This window comes from Saimiri boliviensis, chromosome 11, assembly GCF_048565385.1.
Source record: "Saimiri boliviensis isolate mSaiBol1 chromosome 11, mSaiBol1.pri, whole genome shotgun sequence".
Lineage (NCBI taxonomy): Eukaryota > Metazoa > Chordata > Mammalia > Primates > Cebidae > Saimiri > Saimiri boliviensis.
The window spans coordinates 22,381,507-22,395,524 of NC_133459.1; the positions used below are offsets into that span (position 1 = coordinate 22,381,507).

Consider the following 14,018-nt stretch of genomic DNA (forward strand, 5'->3'; position numbering starts at 1 on the left):
CGCCTTGGCCTCCCAAGTGCTGGGATTACAGGCGTGAGCCACCGCGCCCGGCCCCCAGCCCTTTTCAAGTTCTGAGGTTTCCATGTTGTGGGATTAAATCCTCATCATACACAAGCTGGACGGAAAGGTCTTCAATCCAGGCTTCAGAATAGGAAATTGAGGCAGGACAAGGTAGCTTAAGGGCATGGCTGAGACCTCACACGAGTTAGAAGAGAGAGAAGGCAAGGCTGGGAGCACGAGGCTCCTGCCCAGGCCTGAGCTCCTTCTCCATAGGCCCTGCCCCGCCCACCTCCTCCCTGCCCCTTTGCCCCTGTCCTGCCTCTCACCATCATCCGTAACCCTGGAGCCGCCCAGCTTGCAGCACCTGCCTTCTCATGAGACCAGAATCATATTTTTACAAGGGCTGGCTCCCCAGGGGTCCAGTCTTCCAGCCCCAGGCTGGCTGGGATGCAGCTAATAATAACCCAGGCCTAAGCTGGGCGTGGTGCCTTGTGCCTGTGGTCTCAGCTATTGGGAGGCTGAGGTGGGAGGATCACTTGATCCCAGGAGTGAAGACTGCAGTGAGCGATCATCACTCCACTGCACTGAGTGAGACCTTGTCTCTGAAAAAACTAACCCAGGCCTGGTTCCCCGGCAGCTGCTCTCTCCGGGGGCTGGGCCAAGCTCAGGGTTCATGAGTCTACAACAAGAAGTCCTGGTGGACGTGTGGGACGTACGGAACTTGCTTGTGACCCCAGAGGCCCAGACCCCACTCCTGCCCCAGCGACTTACCAGGTGACCTGGGGTGGTGGCGAGGCCTGGACGGTGCAGGTCAGCAGGACTGTAGTGTGCTCCCAGACGGCATGGGAGCGAAGAGGGATCCAGAACCAGGGCCCGCGGCCAGAGCACAGCTCCCTCAGCTCCCTGCCCTCCTGGACCTTCTCCTCTGTCTGGAGGCGGGAGGATGACGCTGTGAGCTAGGGACCACCTCTCTGCCGTCTTTGCATTCCCTCCCCGCTGACACCCAGTGTCTGCAGTCAGACCCATGTGGGCTGGAGTTCTCGGCCCCCTCAGCAGCTGAGCTGTGTGGCACAGGGGGCAGGGCATGGGCTTTGGAGCCAGCTGGCCTGGGGTCAAGGTATTGACTAGCTGCGGGACCACAGGCAGGTCCTCAGTGTCCTTATCTGTAAAATTTGGATGATAACAAAATCCCCCGCCCACTGTGGGGGTGTCGGGGTGAAAGACACAGCACTGAGAAAACCGTGTAAGTGGGAGCTGAGGAGGGGGTGTGGAGAGGGGCTCGAATCCTGAGACTCATCGGGGCTAGTGTTTCTTGAGGGTCTTCTGTGTTCTAGGCACTGGGAAAGCCACTTTCCAAACCCGGTCTCATTTAAATCCCACCTCAGCACTGAGAACTGTTACAATAACGTCTACTTTATTTTACGTATTTTGAGACAGGTCTCACTCTGTCACCCGGGCTGAAGTACAGTGGCGTGATCTTGGCTCACTGCAACCTCTGCCTCCCGGGTTCAAGTGATTCTCCTGCCTCAGCCTCCTAAGTGACTGGGATTATAGGTGTGCATCACCACGCCCGGCTAATTTTTGTATTTTTTGTAGAGACAGGATTTCACCATGTTGGCTAGGCTGGTCTCAAACTCCTGACCTCAGGTGATCCACCCACCTCAGCCTCCCAAAGTGCTGAGATTACAGGTGTGAGCCACCGGAGCTCGCCCTATGTTACAGATGAGAGCACTGAGGCTCAGGAACAGGGATGTGCATGGTGACACATGCTTGTAATCCCAGCTACTCAGGAGGCTGAGGCAGGAGAATCACTTGAACTGGGAGGCAGAGGTGACAGGGAGCCAAGATCACGCCACTGCACTCCAGTCCCGGTGACACAGTGAGACCTGTCTCAAAATAAATAAAATAAAATATTCGTTATTGTAACAATTCTCAGTGCTGAGGTGAGACTGGGTTTGCAAAGTGACTTTCCTAGTGCCTGGACCCTATAGGGTCACATCACGGAGCGTGTAGGAGCATAGATGCAAACCCAAAGCCTAGACTCTGCCCTGGGCGTCCTGCCTCTTGGGAAGTGGGTGAGGATGGCAGCAAGCAGTGCGTTGTGGGTCCCAGGCCCTGGGGGCTCCACAGCCCACCCCCTTACCCGCCGCCTCAGCATCTTCCAGTCCCGCCTCTGGCGCAGCAGCCGGTGGGTCCGCAGGAAGGCAACCTCCGTCCTCTCCCAGTCATTGCCGAAGCCCACCCGCTTCTGCCCTCGCTCCTCCAGCTCCACCGCGGAGGTCTGGCGTCTCAGCTGGGCTTCCCTGCCGTGACAGAGGCCATCGGAGCTCAGGCAGGGATGGGCGGCCAGGGGCATCCTGGCCAGGTCCATGCCCCATGCCGAGCAGTGCAGGGTGCTTTAAACCCTTGGAGGACACGCATGACTTTGCCCCTTCCCTCGCCTCCGAAACAGCCTGGAAGGGCCCTGCTTACAGCCGGTGCTTAATAAACAGTGGACTGTTTTCATCGTTTTGGAGGCTCTTTCAGAAACCTTTGTTCATCTCGTTTTCATGACAGCCAAGTGGCCAGGCCTTAGTGTCCCTGTTTGACAGGTTTACAGGGCAGGGACTGAGGCTCAGTGACTTGCTTCAGGCCAGCAAGGACCATGACCCAAGCCTCCTAGCCCAGGGTCCCGCCCCCAAGCTGGACGCTGCCTCTCGACGGCGTCACGCTCAGAGGTCTCGTGGGAAACGGGGACCTGGTTTGCTTGCTCCTTCTGTCCCATTCCCCCTCCCCTACCACGGGAAGCCTGGAAGCCTGTCACTGAGGGGTCCCCACCCTCTCCCTTGGGGATGGCTGCTGGCTATCTCCCTTCCCGAGGGTGGCATGGGGGCTTTGCGGGCAGGTAGCTCTGGGCTTAAATTTCTGTCTAGACCCTTATTCTAGAAGTGGGATGTTGGGCAGGTTCTTTAAATCAGGGTGAAAGCCCAGCAGGGAGGCCGGGGGCTGCACAGGACCCCCCCCCCCCCCCCGCCCCAAGCCAGGGCTCCCTGGGAAGGTCCTCTGACTCACCACGACAGCTCGGAGGAGGCCGTGAGAGCCAGGGCCGCTGCCAGGGCGTAGTCCGCCGCGCTGAACTCGTGCTCTTCCTCGCTGCTCCCGGGAGGAGGGGAGTGAATGGCTCCTGCCGGATTGGGCTGGGGGCTCCCTGAGATTAGGGCTGCAGCTGCCCACCTCAGCCTCAGGAACCGGCAGGCAGGGCTGTGCCTCCCCCCTTAGACTGTGGTCTCAGAAAGCAAGGCTGCACCCCCCCAACGCTGCCAGGGGCTTCGGAGGACGAGAATGTGCTTCCCTCCTCGGACAGGGTGTCCAGCGGACAGGGCTGGGCCTCTTCCATCACACAGGGGTCTCCAAAGAGCCGATTGTGTCTCCCCCCTCAGACAGGTGGCTCAGAAAGCAGGAATGTCCCTCCCCCCTCAGACTGGAGCCTCCAGAGGGCTAGGCTGGGCCTCCCTCCTCAGCGCGGGGGGCCCCGTGGGCAGAGCAGCGGCGGGGCGGGACCCCGGGCTCCCACCTGCTGCGGAAGGTCCTCCTGCGCACCGAGGAGCCCATGCGCAGGCTGTGCTGCCGCTCCTCCTTCCGCTCCTCCTCCTGCCGGTGCTCCAGCCTGTGGACCTCCACCGTTTGAGGGGGGCGGGGGCCCCCCGCGCTTCCCGAGCTGTGTGGCAGAGTCATGGCTCCGAGAGCAACAACCTGTCAAGGGAAGGTCCACGGTCATTTCGCCAGGCTTCCGCCGTGCCCTCCCAGGCAGGCTTCCCAACATCTCCAGGAGGCTGGCAGGATGGGGGGTGTCCTCTCTCTAGTGGGCAGACAGGGAAACTGAGGTCTGATAGGGAGAGGGACCTGCCTAAGGTGACAGAGGCAGGCTTCGGGCTCTGAGCCTGGCTTCTCCACCCCACGTGCTCCCGGACTGCGTGAGCAGCGCCGCACATTAGGGAGGAGGCCCCTGGCTCCCAGCTGCTTCCAGCCGCAGCCCTGCCCTTGTCTCGCTGTAAAGACATGGCACCGAGAAAGCCTGTGTAAGTGGGAGCTGGCTCTCCCTTCTCTGGGCATCAGCTTCCTAGACAATGAGTGATTGAAACTGTGATGTCCACGGCTGTGTCTGTGACCCAGGATGGGCAGGTGTCCCCATTCTTCCTGCATCGGCCACACTCAGTCCTACCTCTGAGCCTTTGCTGGCACTGGTTTCCTCTCCCGACTCCCACTTCCCTTCTGCCTGGCCCATTTAGCTCTAGTCATGCTTCAAACCCCAACTAAGGGCCCAGGTGGGGCTATCCCCCACGTCCCCACACACTGCCCCTCCTCTCAGCTGGGTCCATTCTTCCCAAACTGAGCCGCTGTTAAAGTGGAAAGGAGGCAATGACTCAGGACTGGGGAGAGCCCAAAAACTCTGGGTCCAGCCCACAGGGTGTGATCCCAGCTCCCCCATCCCAGCTTACAAGTGTGTGACCTTGGGAAAGACTCAATAACTTGGTTTCCTCATCTGTAAAATGGGTCTACCAACCTCCCAGTGTAGTTGTGAAGGTTAGATGAGTGCTTGGGGCTTAGTAAGTACAACACAGGTGTTCGACATCAGCACGATTTTTCTAAGAAGCCGTGCCGAAGGCTTCTATAGGCCACCTGGAATTTTCCCTCTTCTAATTTCTTTTGTACTTCTTTTCTAGCACTTCACAACTTGGGGTTGATTCAGACAATGCCTTCTCTATGGAATTATTTTGTATCTGTGCATCTTGACTCTTCAGCAAGATTACAAGTGAATTAAAAGTAATAATAGTGAGAACTCCCGAGGTGCCAGGCCCATGTTAGTTTTCAAATGCATTGTCCCCAGTCTTTGCAATCACCCAAATAAGAACAGCACCATTCTTATTCCGTTTTGCTGCTGAACAGGGGCAGTACTTGCCCGAGGTCACCCAGCAGGGTGTTGGGGCCATGATTGGCAGCCAATCCCTAGCCCAGCCCCTAGCCCTTCTAACCTCTATGTCCTATGTCCGCTCGAGGCCAGGCTGTCGCCGAGGCTGGGGCCACAGTGGGCCACAGGGCCTTTCTCCTCGTACGGGGCTTGCAATGTACATATCTCTTTTGCATTCCCGAGGATCAGCTCTAGGCCCCTGATGGCATCCATTGGGGCTGGATCGCATTGCTCTGGGGGAGGCTCAGGAAGTGAATCCCTGGACGCAGAGAGGCAAGCGAGGGATGAGGGAGGCCCGTGCGCCCGCTGGCAATGGGTTTTTGCACTAAGTTCTTTCTCGGATCTGGGCTTCAGTCACTGCTGGGTCTCTGAGGGCCCCTCTGATGCTAAAGCTGAAGTCTCTGGAATGGCTTTCACACCTCAGGTGGGAATGCTTGTCGGTAGGCTTCTGACATGGAAGGGTTCCTGCCCATGCGTGGGGACGGAAACAGAAAAGGGACAACTGCCTGCCTTGGCCTGCTCCTGTCTGCTTCTGTGTGGTTGGCTCTGTCTGGCCCCTGCCCCTCCAGAGGTGCCTGCTGGAGGTGGCTCTGTGTGTGTGTGTGTGTGTGTGTGTGTGTGTGTGTGTGTGCATGTGTGCGTGTGTGTGTGTGTAGACTGTCTTCTGCCTGGATGTGCACACAGTACCCATGTGATCATTTCTCTAAGTCCGTGACATGGGAGGTGAGCCCACTGGCTTCATCGGAGAGCCCTTGGCCTGGAAGGGGCATGTGGTGGGGGTGTCGGGGGCTCGGGCTGTGGAGGGTCAGTCTTAATGGGCTTTTATACTTACTTCCTAGAAGTTTGCTCCTTTTGGGTGTATGCAGTTGTAGGCATCAGAAAAGAATGGGTGGCTACAGGGTTAGCTGGGACCAAGGGCTGCCCCTAAAGCTCCCTGGGTTCCTGCTGACAATCCCAACTGAAAATAATGGCATGGTCAAGCTCTTTGACTTCCTATTACCCCTTCCTAATGGAAGAAGTTCTCCCTGCACCCAGAGTGGCCAGCCCTGCCCATTCTGCTCTTTCCTCCTCACGCGGCCCAGGAGGAGAGCTGCTGGGTACCACCCTAGGTGGAGCAAGGACCCACCCCCCAACCCCCAGCTTTCCTGGGACACAGTGGCCCTGGCTCCAGTGGCTGAGGGTTAACATTCCCTGGCACCAGCCACTGGCTCCCTTCCCCTGGATGCTCTGTTCCTGATTAGCACAGCGGGCAGGGGCCTGGCGCTCGTCCCTGACCTCAGGGCCTCCCGCAACCAGACCCCTGGATTTAGCGGATGAGCCACCAATTCTTTTTAAAGCACTGACTGATGCATGGGATTAAGCAGGGACAAGTTTGCGGCCTCCCTGCCCTTTTCCTAAGGACCGGGTGCCTCTTCCCAGAACACTGTGTGTGCCTGAGTGGAGGGGAAACCGCTCCCCTTTCCCTCTCCTGGGGTGCAAAAATCTGGCCCAGAGGTCCCACTGTGTGGCCTTCCCAGCTCCCCTCTGCTTTCCTTCCAAGCCTCCATATGCCGAGGAGGCCTCTCTCCTACTTCAGGAGGGAAAGAGAAATGCATAGCAGAAGACCCTCCGTGAACTGCCGGCAGGGGAGCTGCATTGGGTGGGTGGCTGGGAGCAGAGATACATCCTTCGGGCAGCAGGTGGCACAGGCTGGGACGTGTTCTCAGCTAGGGGCTGCACCAGCTTCCGTGAGGCTGAATCCTGCCCTTGCCAGTCATGAGCTGAGACAACTTTCCCATCTGGGCCTCGGTTTCCTGCCAGGTGCTGGATGAGATCCCTTTCGGCTCTAAGATTTGGGATCCGAGGGCCCACTCTCTTCCCGTGCCTGTGGGGTTGGCCAAGCAGGGCTCAGCCAGCTCCGTCCTAAGTTCGTGGAACTTGCCAGCTCAGCCTGGCTCCCACCGATCACTGCTCCATCGCAGGAAGCACTCCAGTTCCCAGGGCAGCCCCCAATTTTTTTTTTTTTTTTTTTTTTTTTTTTTTTGTGGCAGCTCCCACATCACAGAGATCTCAGCTCTCTGAACACCCAGGACCACACAGAACAGCGGGAGGAAGCAGGAGTTTCTGGAATCCCCTCCCATTTTTACTTGGGGGCTGCCTCAGCACACATTTCCCGGGCCCCTTTCACAACACACAACACACAACCACATATACACAAACACACACATGCACCCACAGAAATCACTCCCCAGTGGCTCACTCTCAGGAGGCATCCCTCCCCAGCCCTGATTTCTAGGGGTGACTCACAGAAGCAGTGTGCCCACTTAAGGGTCTCTGGGGAGAAGATTCCAGAGGTCGAGAGGGTCCTTGTTCTATTCTTGTTCTCGGCTCATTGGGCACCGGGAGAAGAATGCGATCTTGGAGCCTGCACTCCTTAAATATAGCAGCGCCGAGACAGTACGATGACAATGGATGAGAACTATGGCATGGGGGACGGGGGGGCCAAGGGGAGGGGCCATTCTGAGTCTCCAGCCTGCTGGGCAGCAGCGACAGGTGGAGCTGTCCCCCACGTCCCCCGACACTGCTCCTCCTCTCAGCTGGGTCCTTTCTACCCAACCCGAGCTCCTGTTACAGTGGAAAGGAGGTAACAGCTCAGGCCTGCTCATATGGAGGACAGATCCCGTGCGGAGTTCCCAGCTGTCGGGAGTTCTGATCTGAATTCTGCCCTGGCTGACTGGGTGCCCTGGGGAAGGCGCTCAGCTTCCCTGAACTGACTGCCTTCTGAAAAACGAAGACAGTGAGACTGGGCACCAGGACTTTACGAAGGCAGTGGAAGGAATATGACCTAAAAGTGGGTGTTTAGTGCTCGGAAGTTGTTACCAGCTAAAACAGCAACGTGTGGCTTCTGGTCCCTCCACCACCACAGCAGTTACTACACAGTCCCCACCCCGACCACACAGTTTGTGTGTGTGTGTTTGTGTGTGTGTGTGTGTGTGTGTGTGTGTGTGTGTGTGTGTGTGGGAAGTCCAAACTGCTCAGGCTGCCAGAGTGGCCACCTTGTTTTAAAAATGAATCAGTGGTTCATTTTTAAATGAAATGTAATCAATAGTTACTGTCTTAGTTCATTTGAGCTGCTACAAAAAAATACATTAGACTGGGTCATTTATAAATAATAGACGTTTATTTCTTAGTTCTGAAGACTAAGAAGTTCAAGATCAAGGTGATAGCAGATTCAGTGTTTGGTGAGGACTTGCTCTCTGCTTCACAGATGGCACCTCTTATGGAGTCCTCATGTGGTGGAAGGGGTGAGGGCACTCCCTTCAACTTTTTTTTTTTTTTTTTTTTTGAGACGGAGTCTTGCTCTGTTGCCAGGCTGGAGTACAGTGGCACAATCTCGGCTCACTGCAACCTCCACCTCCTGGGTTTAAGCAATTCTCCTGTCTCAGCTTCCTAAGTAGCTGGGATTACAGGCATGTGCCACCATGCCTGGCTAATTTTTTTGTATTTTTAGCAGAGACAGGGTTTCTCCATGTTGGTCAGGCTGGTCTTGAATTCCCGACCTCAGGTGATCTGCCGGCCTTGGCCTCTCAAAGTGCTGGGATTACAAGTGAGAGCCACCACACCCAGCCCCTTTCAATCTCTTTTATAAGGGCATTAATCCCATTCATTTTTTTTTTTTTTTTTGAGACAGGATCTTGCTCTGTTGCCCAGACTAGAGTGCAGTAGCACTATCATGGCTCACTGCAGCCTCAACCTCTTGGCCTTAAGTGATCTTTCTGCCTCAGCCTCCTGAGTAGTTGGGACTATAGGCACACGCCACTCCACCAGGCTAATTTTTGCACTTTTTGTAGAGACAGTGTCTCACTATGTGGCTCAGGCTGGTCTCAAACTCCTGGCCTCAAGGATCCTCCCACTTTGGCCTCCCAAAGTGCTGGGATTACTGGCATGAATCACCATGCTAGGCCTCTTCATCCCATTATCGAGGGCCTTCATGACCTTCCAAAAGCCCCACCTCTTACTACTATTACATAAAGTTTCTACATAAAATTTTAAGGACTCCAACATTCAGACTATAGCAATTGCCTGTCTTGCAGAATGGTTGGGAGACTCAGATGAGGTTAAATGTATAAAATGCCTGCTATTGTACCTGGCTTCTCTTTCCTCTTTCTCCCTTCCCCTTATCTCTTATTTCCTTTCCTGTACTTGTGACCGTTAAGAATAAACTGGCTGGGTGTGGTGGCTCACACCTGTAATCTCGGCACTTTGGGAGGCTGAGGCGGTTGGATCACCTGAGGTTAGGAGTTCAGGACCAGCCTGGCCAACATAGTGAAAATCCATCTCTACTAAAAATACGAAAGATTAGCCAGGCGTGGTGGCAAGCACCTGTCATTTCAGGTACGCACGAGTCTGAGGTAGGAGAATCGGGTGAACCCGGCAGGCAGAGGTTGCAGTGAGCCAAGATCGCACCATTGTATATTCCAGCCTGAGCGACAGAGTGAGACTCCATCTCAAAAAAAAAAAAAAAAAAGAAAGAAAAAGAAAAAAAAAAAAGGGAACAAAGCTGGTGAAATTCATATAAATCTGGATTTAATTGTTAAAATTGTTAATTGTTAAAAAATGCATTTCTGAGCTCATAAAAGTGGACAACATGCTTGAGATTGATTTAAAAAAAAAAAAAGGGAACAAACTGACTATTCTGTTCTGAACCTCCTCCAGACCGTTTCTCCGATAGCAACCAAGCCTGAGTCTTTCTTCCTTCCCTCTGTTGCTCTTGCACCCTAGTTAATTCCAACTGCTGTTCCTCTCATACAGACTGGCCAAGACTTACCTTTCTTATGCCCCCTTCCTCCGTAGAGTGGAAGGGAAAATGGGCTCCATCAGCCAAGGGGCTGAGCAGAAGGCTGGGGTCTCAGAGTTGTCCCGCCAGTGCCAGCACCAGCAGGGGAGTCGGGGGCTGCCTTCATCTCCCTGGCTATGCCTACCTCAGCTTATTGTTTCTGTCCCAGAGTCTGGAATGCAGGTGGGAACAGCAACAGGAGCCAAGCATTGGTGACATCAGGCCACAGCCTCCTTGTTCAGGTTGACATTCAGATTTGGGAGGGACACAGAGGTTCTGGCTGTCTGGGATTCTGGAGGAGCTCCAATCTCACTGGCCCAATTCTCTGGGTGGAAACTCAGGCAAGTGTTGGGGTTGGGGGCGGGTTCATGGCAACATATTCAAGCTTATGTACATGGCATTTGAGGTCGGGCATGGAAAAATACGGAAGCCCTGTTGTGTATGTTACTTGTGCATGGGATTGAAACTCCTGAACCCTGAAAACAGGATAGGAAGTGGAGTGTGTGGTGTGATAAGAACACTGAAAACAGCTTCCTGAGAAGTCAGCTTGGATGTTGTGCAAGGTCACAGGTGCTTCAGCAACTCACCTGAGATGACCATCTAGTGGATGTCTGCGGTTAATGCAATACTTTTTTTTTTTTTTTTTTTTTTCTGAGACAAAGTCTCGCCCTGTTGCCCAGGCTGGAGTGTAATGGTGTGATCTCGGCTCACTGCAACCGCCGGGTTCAAGTGATTCTCCTGCCTCAGCCACCTGAGTGGCTGGGATTACAGGTGGGTGCCACCACACCCGGCTAATTTTTAGTACCTTTAGTAGAGATGGTGTTTCACCATGTTGGCCAGGCTGGTCTCCTGACCTCATGATCCATCCGCCTCTGCCTCCCAAAGTGCTGGGATTACAGGTGTGAGCCACTGCGCCTGGCCCAAGCCATTTCAATAAATACTTGGTGGATGGATGCTGGGGCGGACTCTCTCAGAAGAGCTACTCCCTAGCCCTGGTCAGCTGGAATTGTCTGAGTACTTCATTCTTGGCATTCACTGCAAGCTATAAGCTCTGTAGCAAGCCCTGTATGCTCCTGGAGTTGGGAGCTTGGGAGGTCAGAGGTTCGCAGGCATCACAGCCATGCTCACCCTGAACTCTATTGCAACAGCGGATGTAACGGGGGTCCCTCTAGGTAGCTGATTTGAGGCTATGGAGAGAGAAAGTGTTGGTGTAAGGGCACCGTTCCCTCAGCTTGCTTGACAGGAATCACCAAACAAGTTTATGAAGAATACAGATTCCACCCAGCACTTTGGGAGGCCAAGGCGGAGGATCACTTGAGCCCTGGAGTTTGAGGCCAGCCTGGGCGACTTGGTGAAACCCCGTCTCTACAAACAATACAAAAGTTTGCCAGGCATGGTGGTGCATGCTTGTTGTAGTCCCAGCTACTTGGGGGTGCTGAGGTAGGAGGATCACCTGAGCCCAGGGAAGTGGAGGCTTCAGTGAGCTGTGATCATGCCACTGCAATCCAGCCTGGGTAACAAAGGGAGACTCTGCCTCAAAAACAAACAAACAAACAAACAAAAAAACAGATTCCACCAGGTGCCGTGGCTCACGCCTGTAATCCCAGCACTTTGGGAGGCCGAGGCGGGTGAATCACAAGGTCAAGAGATCGAGACCATCCTGGTCAACATGGTGAAACCCCATCTCTACTAAAAATAATACAAAAAATTAGCTGGGCATGGTGGTGCGTGCCTGTAATCCCAGCTACTCAGGAGGCTGAGGCAGGAGAATTGCCTGAACCCAGGAGGCGGAGGTTGTGGTGAGCCGAGATTGCGCCATTGCACTCCAGCCTGGGTAACAAGAGTGAAACTCGTCTCAAAAAAAACCACCAGATTCCTTAGAAACTATGAGTTTAGCAGGTCTGGGGTGGGGTTGGGGAAGCTGTATTTTTAGTAAGCTTCCCAGGGAATTTTCATGAACTAGGGCAAGTAATCTCTCTGAGCCACATTTTCCTCCTTTGCAAAATATCAGTAATATAACCTATCACGGAGAGAAGGTTACCAGCAGGACGAGTGATTAATACATAAACTGCCAAGCAACACAGCTGACTTCTTCCTTCTCTTTCTCATGACTTTTGACTACTGCTACTATTGTATTACTAGTAATTTATTCCTGGGTTTGACTCTGCCATCCCTTATAGGCAAGTGACAGCTTGGAGAATCACCTCTCTCACTGGGCAGGGTAGAGCTGTGGAAATTCCTGGAAATGGGACCAAGGACTCTCTGGAATGACAAGGACCCCAGCCAGCTCTGGGGTACGTGGACACTCTGCCCTCTGGCTGGTTTCAGCTCTATCTGCAGGCCTGGGCTGCCGGGAGGCAGGGGACCTCTGGGGTCAATGCAGCCTGGTCCCTGCCCCCACTGAGGAGGGATGAGTCACAGACTCGGAGCCATCCACTCCTCTCTTCAGACACTCAGACTCCACCCTCCCAGCATCATTTTTGAAATGCCACCCGGAGCAGGGCAGAGAGCTTCACGGCCCTGTGAGTGGAAGAGATATTTATGGCTCTTAATAAAAAGTTATTTATTTATTTATTTATTTATTTTTTTAAATAAGGTGGAGTTTCACTCTTGTTGCCCAGGCTGGAGTGCAATGGCTCAACCTTGGCTCACTGTAACCTCCACCTCCTGGGTTCAGGTGATCCTCCTGCCTCAGCCTCCTGAGTAGCTGGGATTACAGGTGCCTGCCACCACACCTGGCTCATTTTGTATTTTTAGTAGAGATGGGGTTTCATGATGTTAGCCAGGCTGGTCTCGAACTCCTGACCTCAGGTGATCCACCTGCCTCGGCCTCTCAAAGTGCTGGGATTAGAGGTGTGAGCCACAGTGTCTGGTCTTAATAAAATACTTCTGTAGCTCCCAGGTCTCACTTACCTGGTGAGAATAATCCACCTGTTAGGTTGTTTTTTACTAATAAACAAGGTGAAGACAGTTAACCTTTGGCCAAGTGTGACCCAAGCGACAGGAAGTGGACTTATTTGCAGTGGGTGGGGAGAGGCGTAGTAGTCATCGGCTGACTTGGCTGCGTGTTGGGGTGAACCAGCTGGGGGTGCTGTCCAGGGAGACCCGTGCCTCTGCACGGAGGTGTTGGGTCTAAACCAGTAACTCCAAGGAGATGTTAAACATTAATTACCAGCAGATAAGAACACCACCACCTGTCACTGTGTCCCGGGAACAGGGAAGGGTGGGGAAGAGAAGGGGAGACATAACCGGGAAGAGAAAGTGCACTGTCCACTCTGGGAAGGGTCCCTCTGAGGTGACTGGTGTTCCATCCTCTGTCTCAGAAATGTTCAGAAAAGGCTTTGGAGGCCAGGTGTGGTGGCTCACGCCTGTAATCCCAGCTCCTTAGGAGGCTGAGGCAGGAGGATCACTTGAGCCCACGAGTTCAAGACCAGCCTGGGCAACACGGCAAAACCCTGTCTACAAAAAATACCAAACATTATCTGGGCATGGTGGCAGGCACATGTAGTCCCAGCTACTTGGGAGGCTGAAGTAGGAGGATCACTTGAGTCTGGGAGGTGAAGGCCGCAGTGAGCCGTGTTCATGCCACTGCACTCCAGCCGAAGCCACAGAGTGAGACCCCCCCCCCCGCAAAAAAGGCTTTGGAGCAAGGTGGCCAGGGGCGCTTGTCTCTTGGGGACCCCATTAGAAGGTAGTCTCATCCTCCAAGAATCCAAACAGGTGTGGAAAGCTTCCTCTCTCAATGAGGACAAACAGCCCTAGGTTTGTGCCCCAACTTTGTCATAGCCTCAATAGTGGGGCCTTGGGTGGGTCCCCTCTCCCTCAGGGCCTTGGCTTCCTCATGGTGCTAGGGGTTATCTGAGATGCGATGATACAGAGGGAAGGCAGCACTCTGGGAGCAGAGAGCACAGGGCACTCTCCCTACCTGGGGAGGGGGACGGTGTGCCCAGTGCTGCCTCTGTGGGGGGTCATGGAGGCCAGATGGACAGAGGCCATCTGAGATCACCACTGCCACGCACAATGGCTTCTGCCTACAATCTCAGGGAGAAGGTTCTGTATCATTTGTCTCTGGACTCTGTCTCCAGAAGGCCATGCAGTCCCTCCTCTTTCCCACCCCAGAACCCTCTGGCTTGGCCTGTCCTGAGGAAATCCAGGTCATTTAAGCCCATGAGAAAATGCCAGGCGTGTCTGAAGCCAATCCAGACTGGGGGAGGGGGTCACTCCTCCTGTGGTTTAAAAAAAATCACAACAGGA

The 14,018-nt window shown here is 54.3% G+C and overlaps 1 protein-coding gene across 2 annotated transcripts in view; it reads right to left on the reverse strand.

Annotated features, from left to right (window-relative positions):
- The window catches only part of MYOM3 (myomesin 3), a 63,462-nt gene extending 56,024 nt beyond the window's left edge, over positions 1-7,438 (reverse strand). Inside the window, exons 1-5 of one of the 2 annotated variants that reach the window (XM_003934858.4) lie at positions 7,235-7,438; positions 3,554-3,732; positions 3,052-3,132; positions 2,144-2,303; positions 772-929 (exon numbers count right to left, since the gene is read on the reverse strand). In XM_003934858.4, coding sequence (XP_003934907.3) covers positions 772-929; positions 2,144-2,303; positions 3,052-3,132; positions 3,554-3,714 — 560 coding nt within the window. In that variant the 5' untranslated portion in view covers positions 3,715-3,732; positions 7,235-7,438. Of the gene's footprint in view, positions 1-771; positions 930-2,143; positions 2,304-3,051; positions 3,133-3,553; positions 3,733-5,012; positions 6,939-7,234 lie in introns of those variants that run through there. The other variant, XM_074380286.1, reaches the window with a different exon arrangement.
- Positions 7,439-14,018: the final 6,580 nt, after the last annotated feature.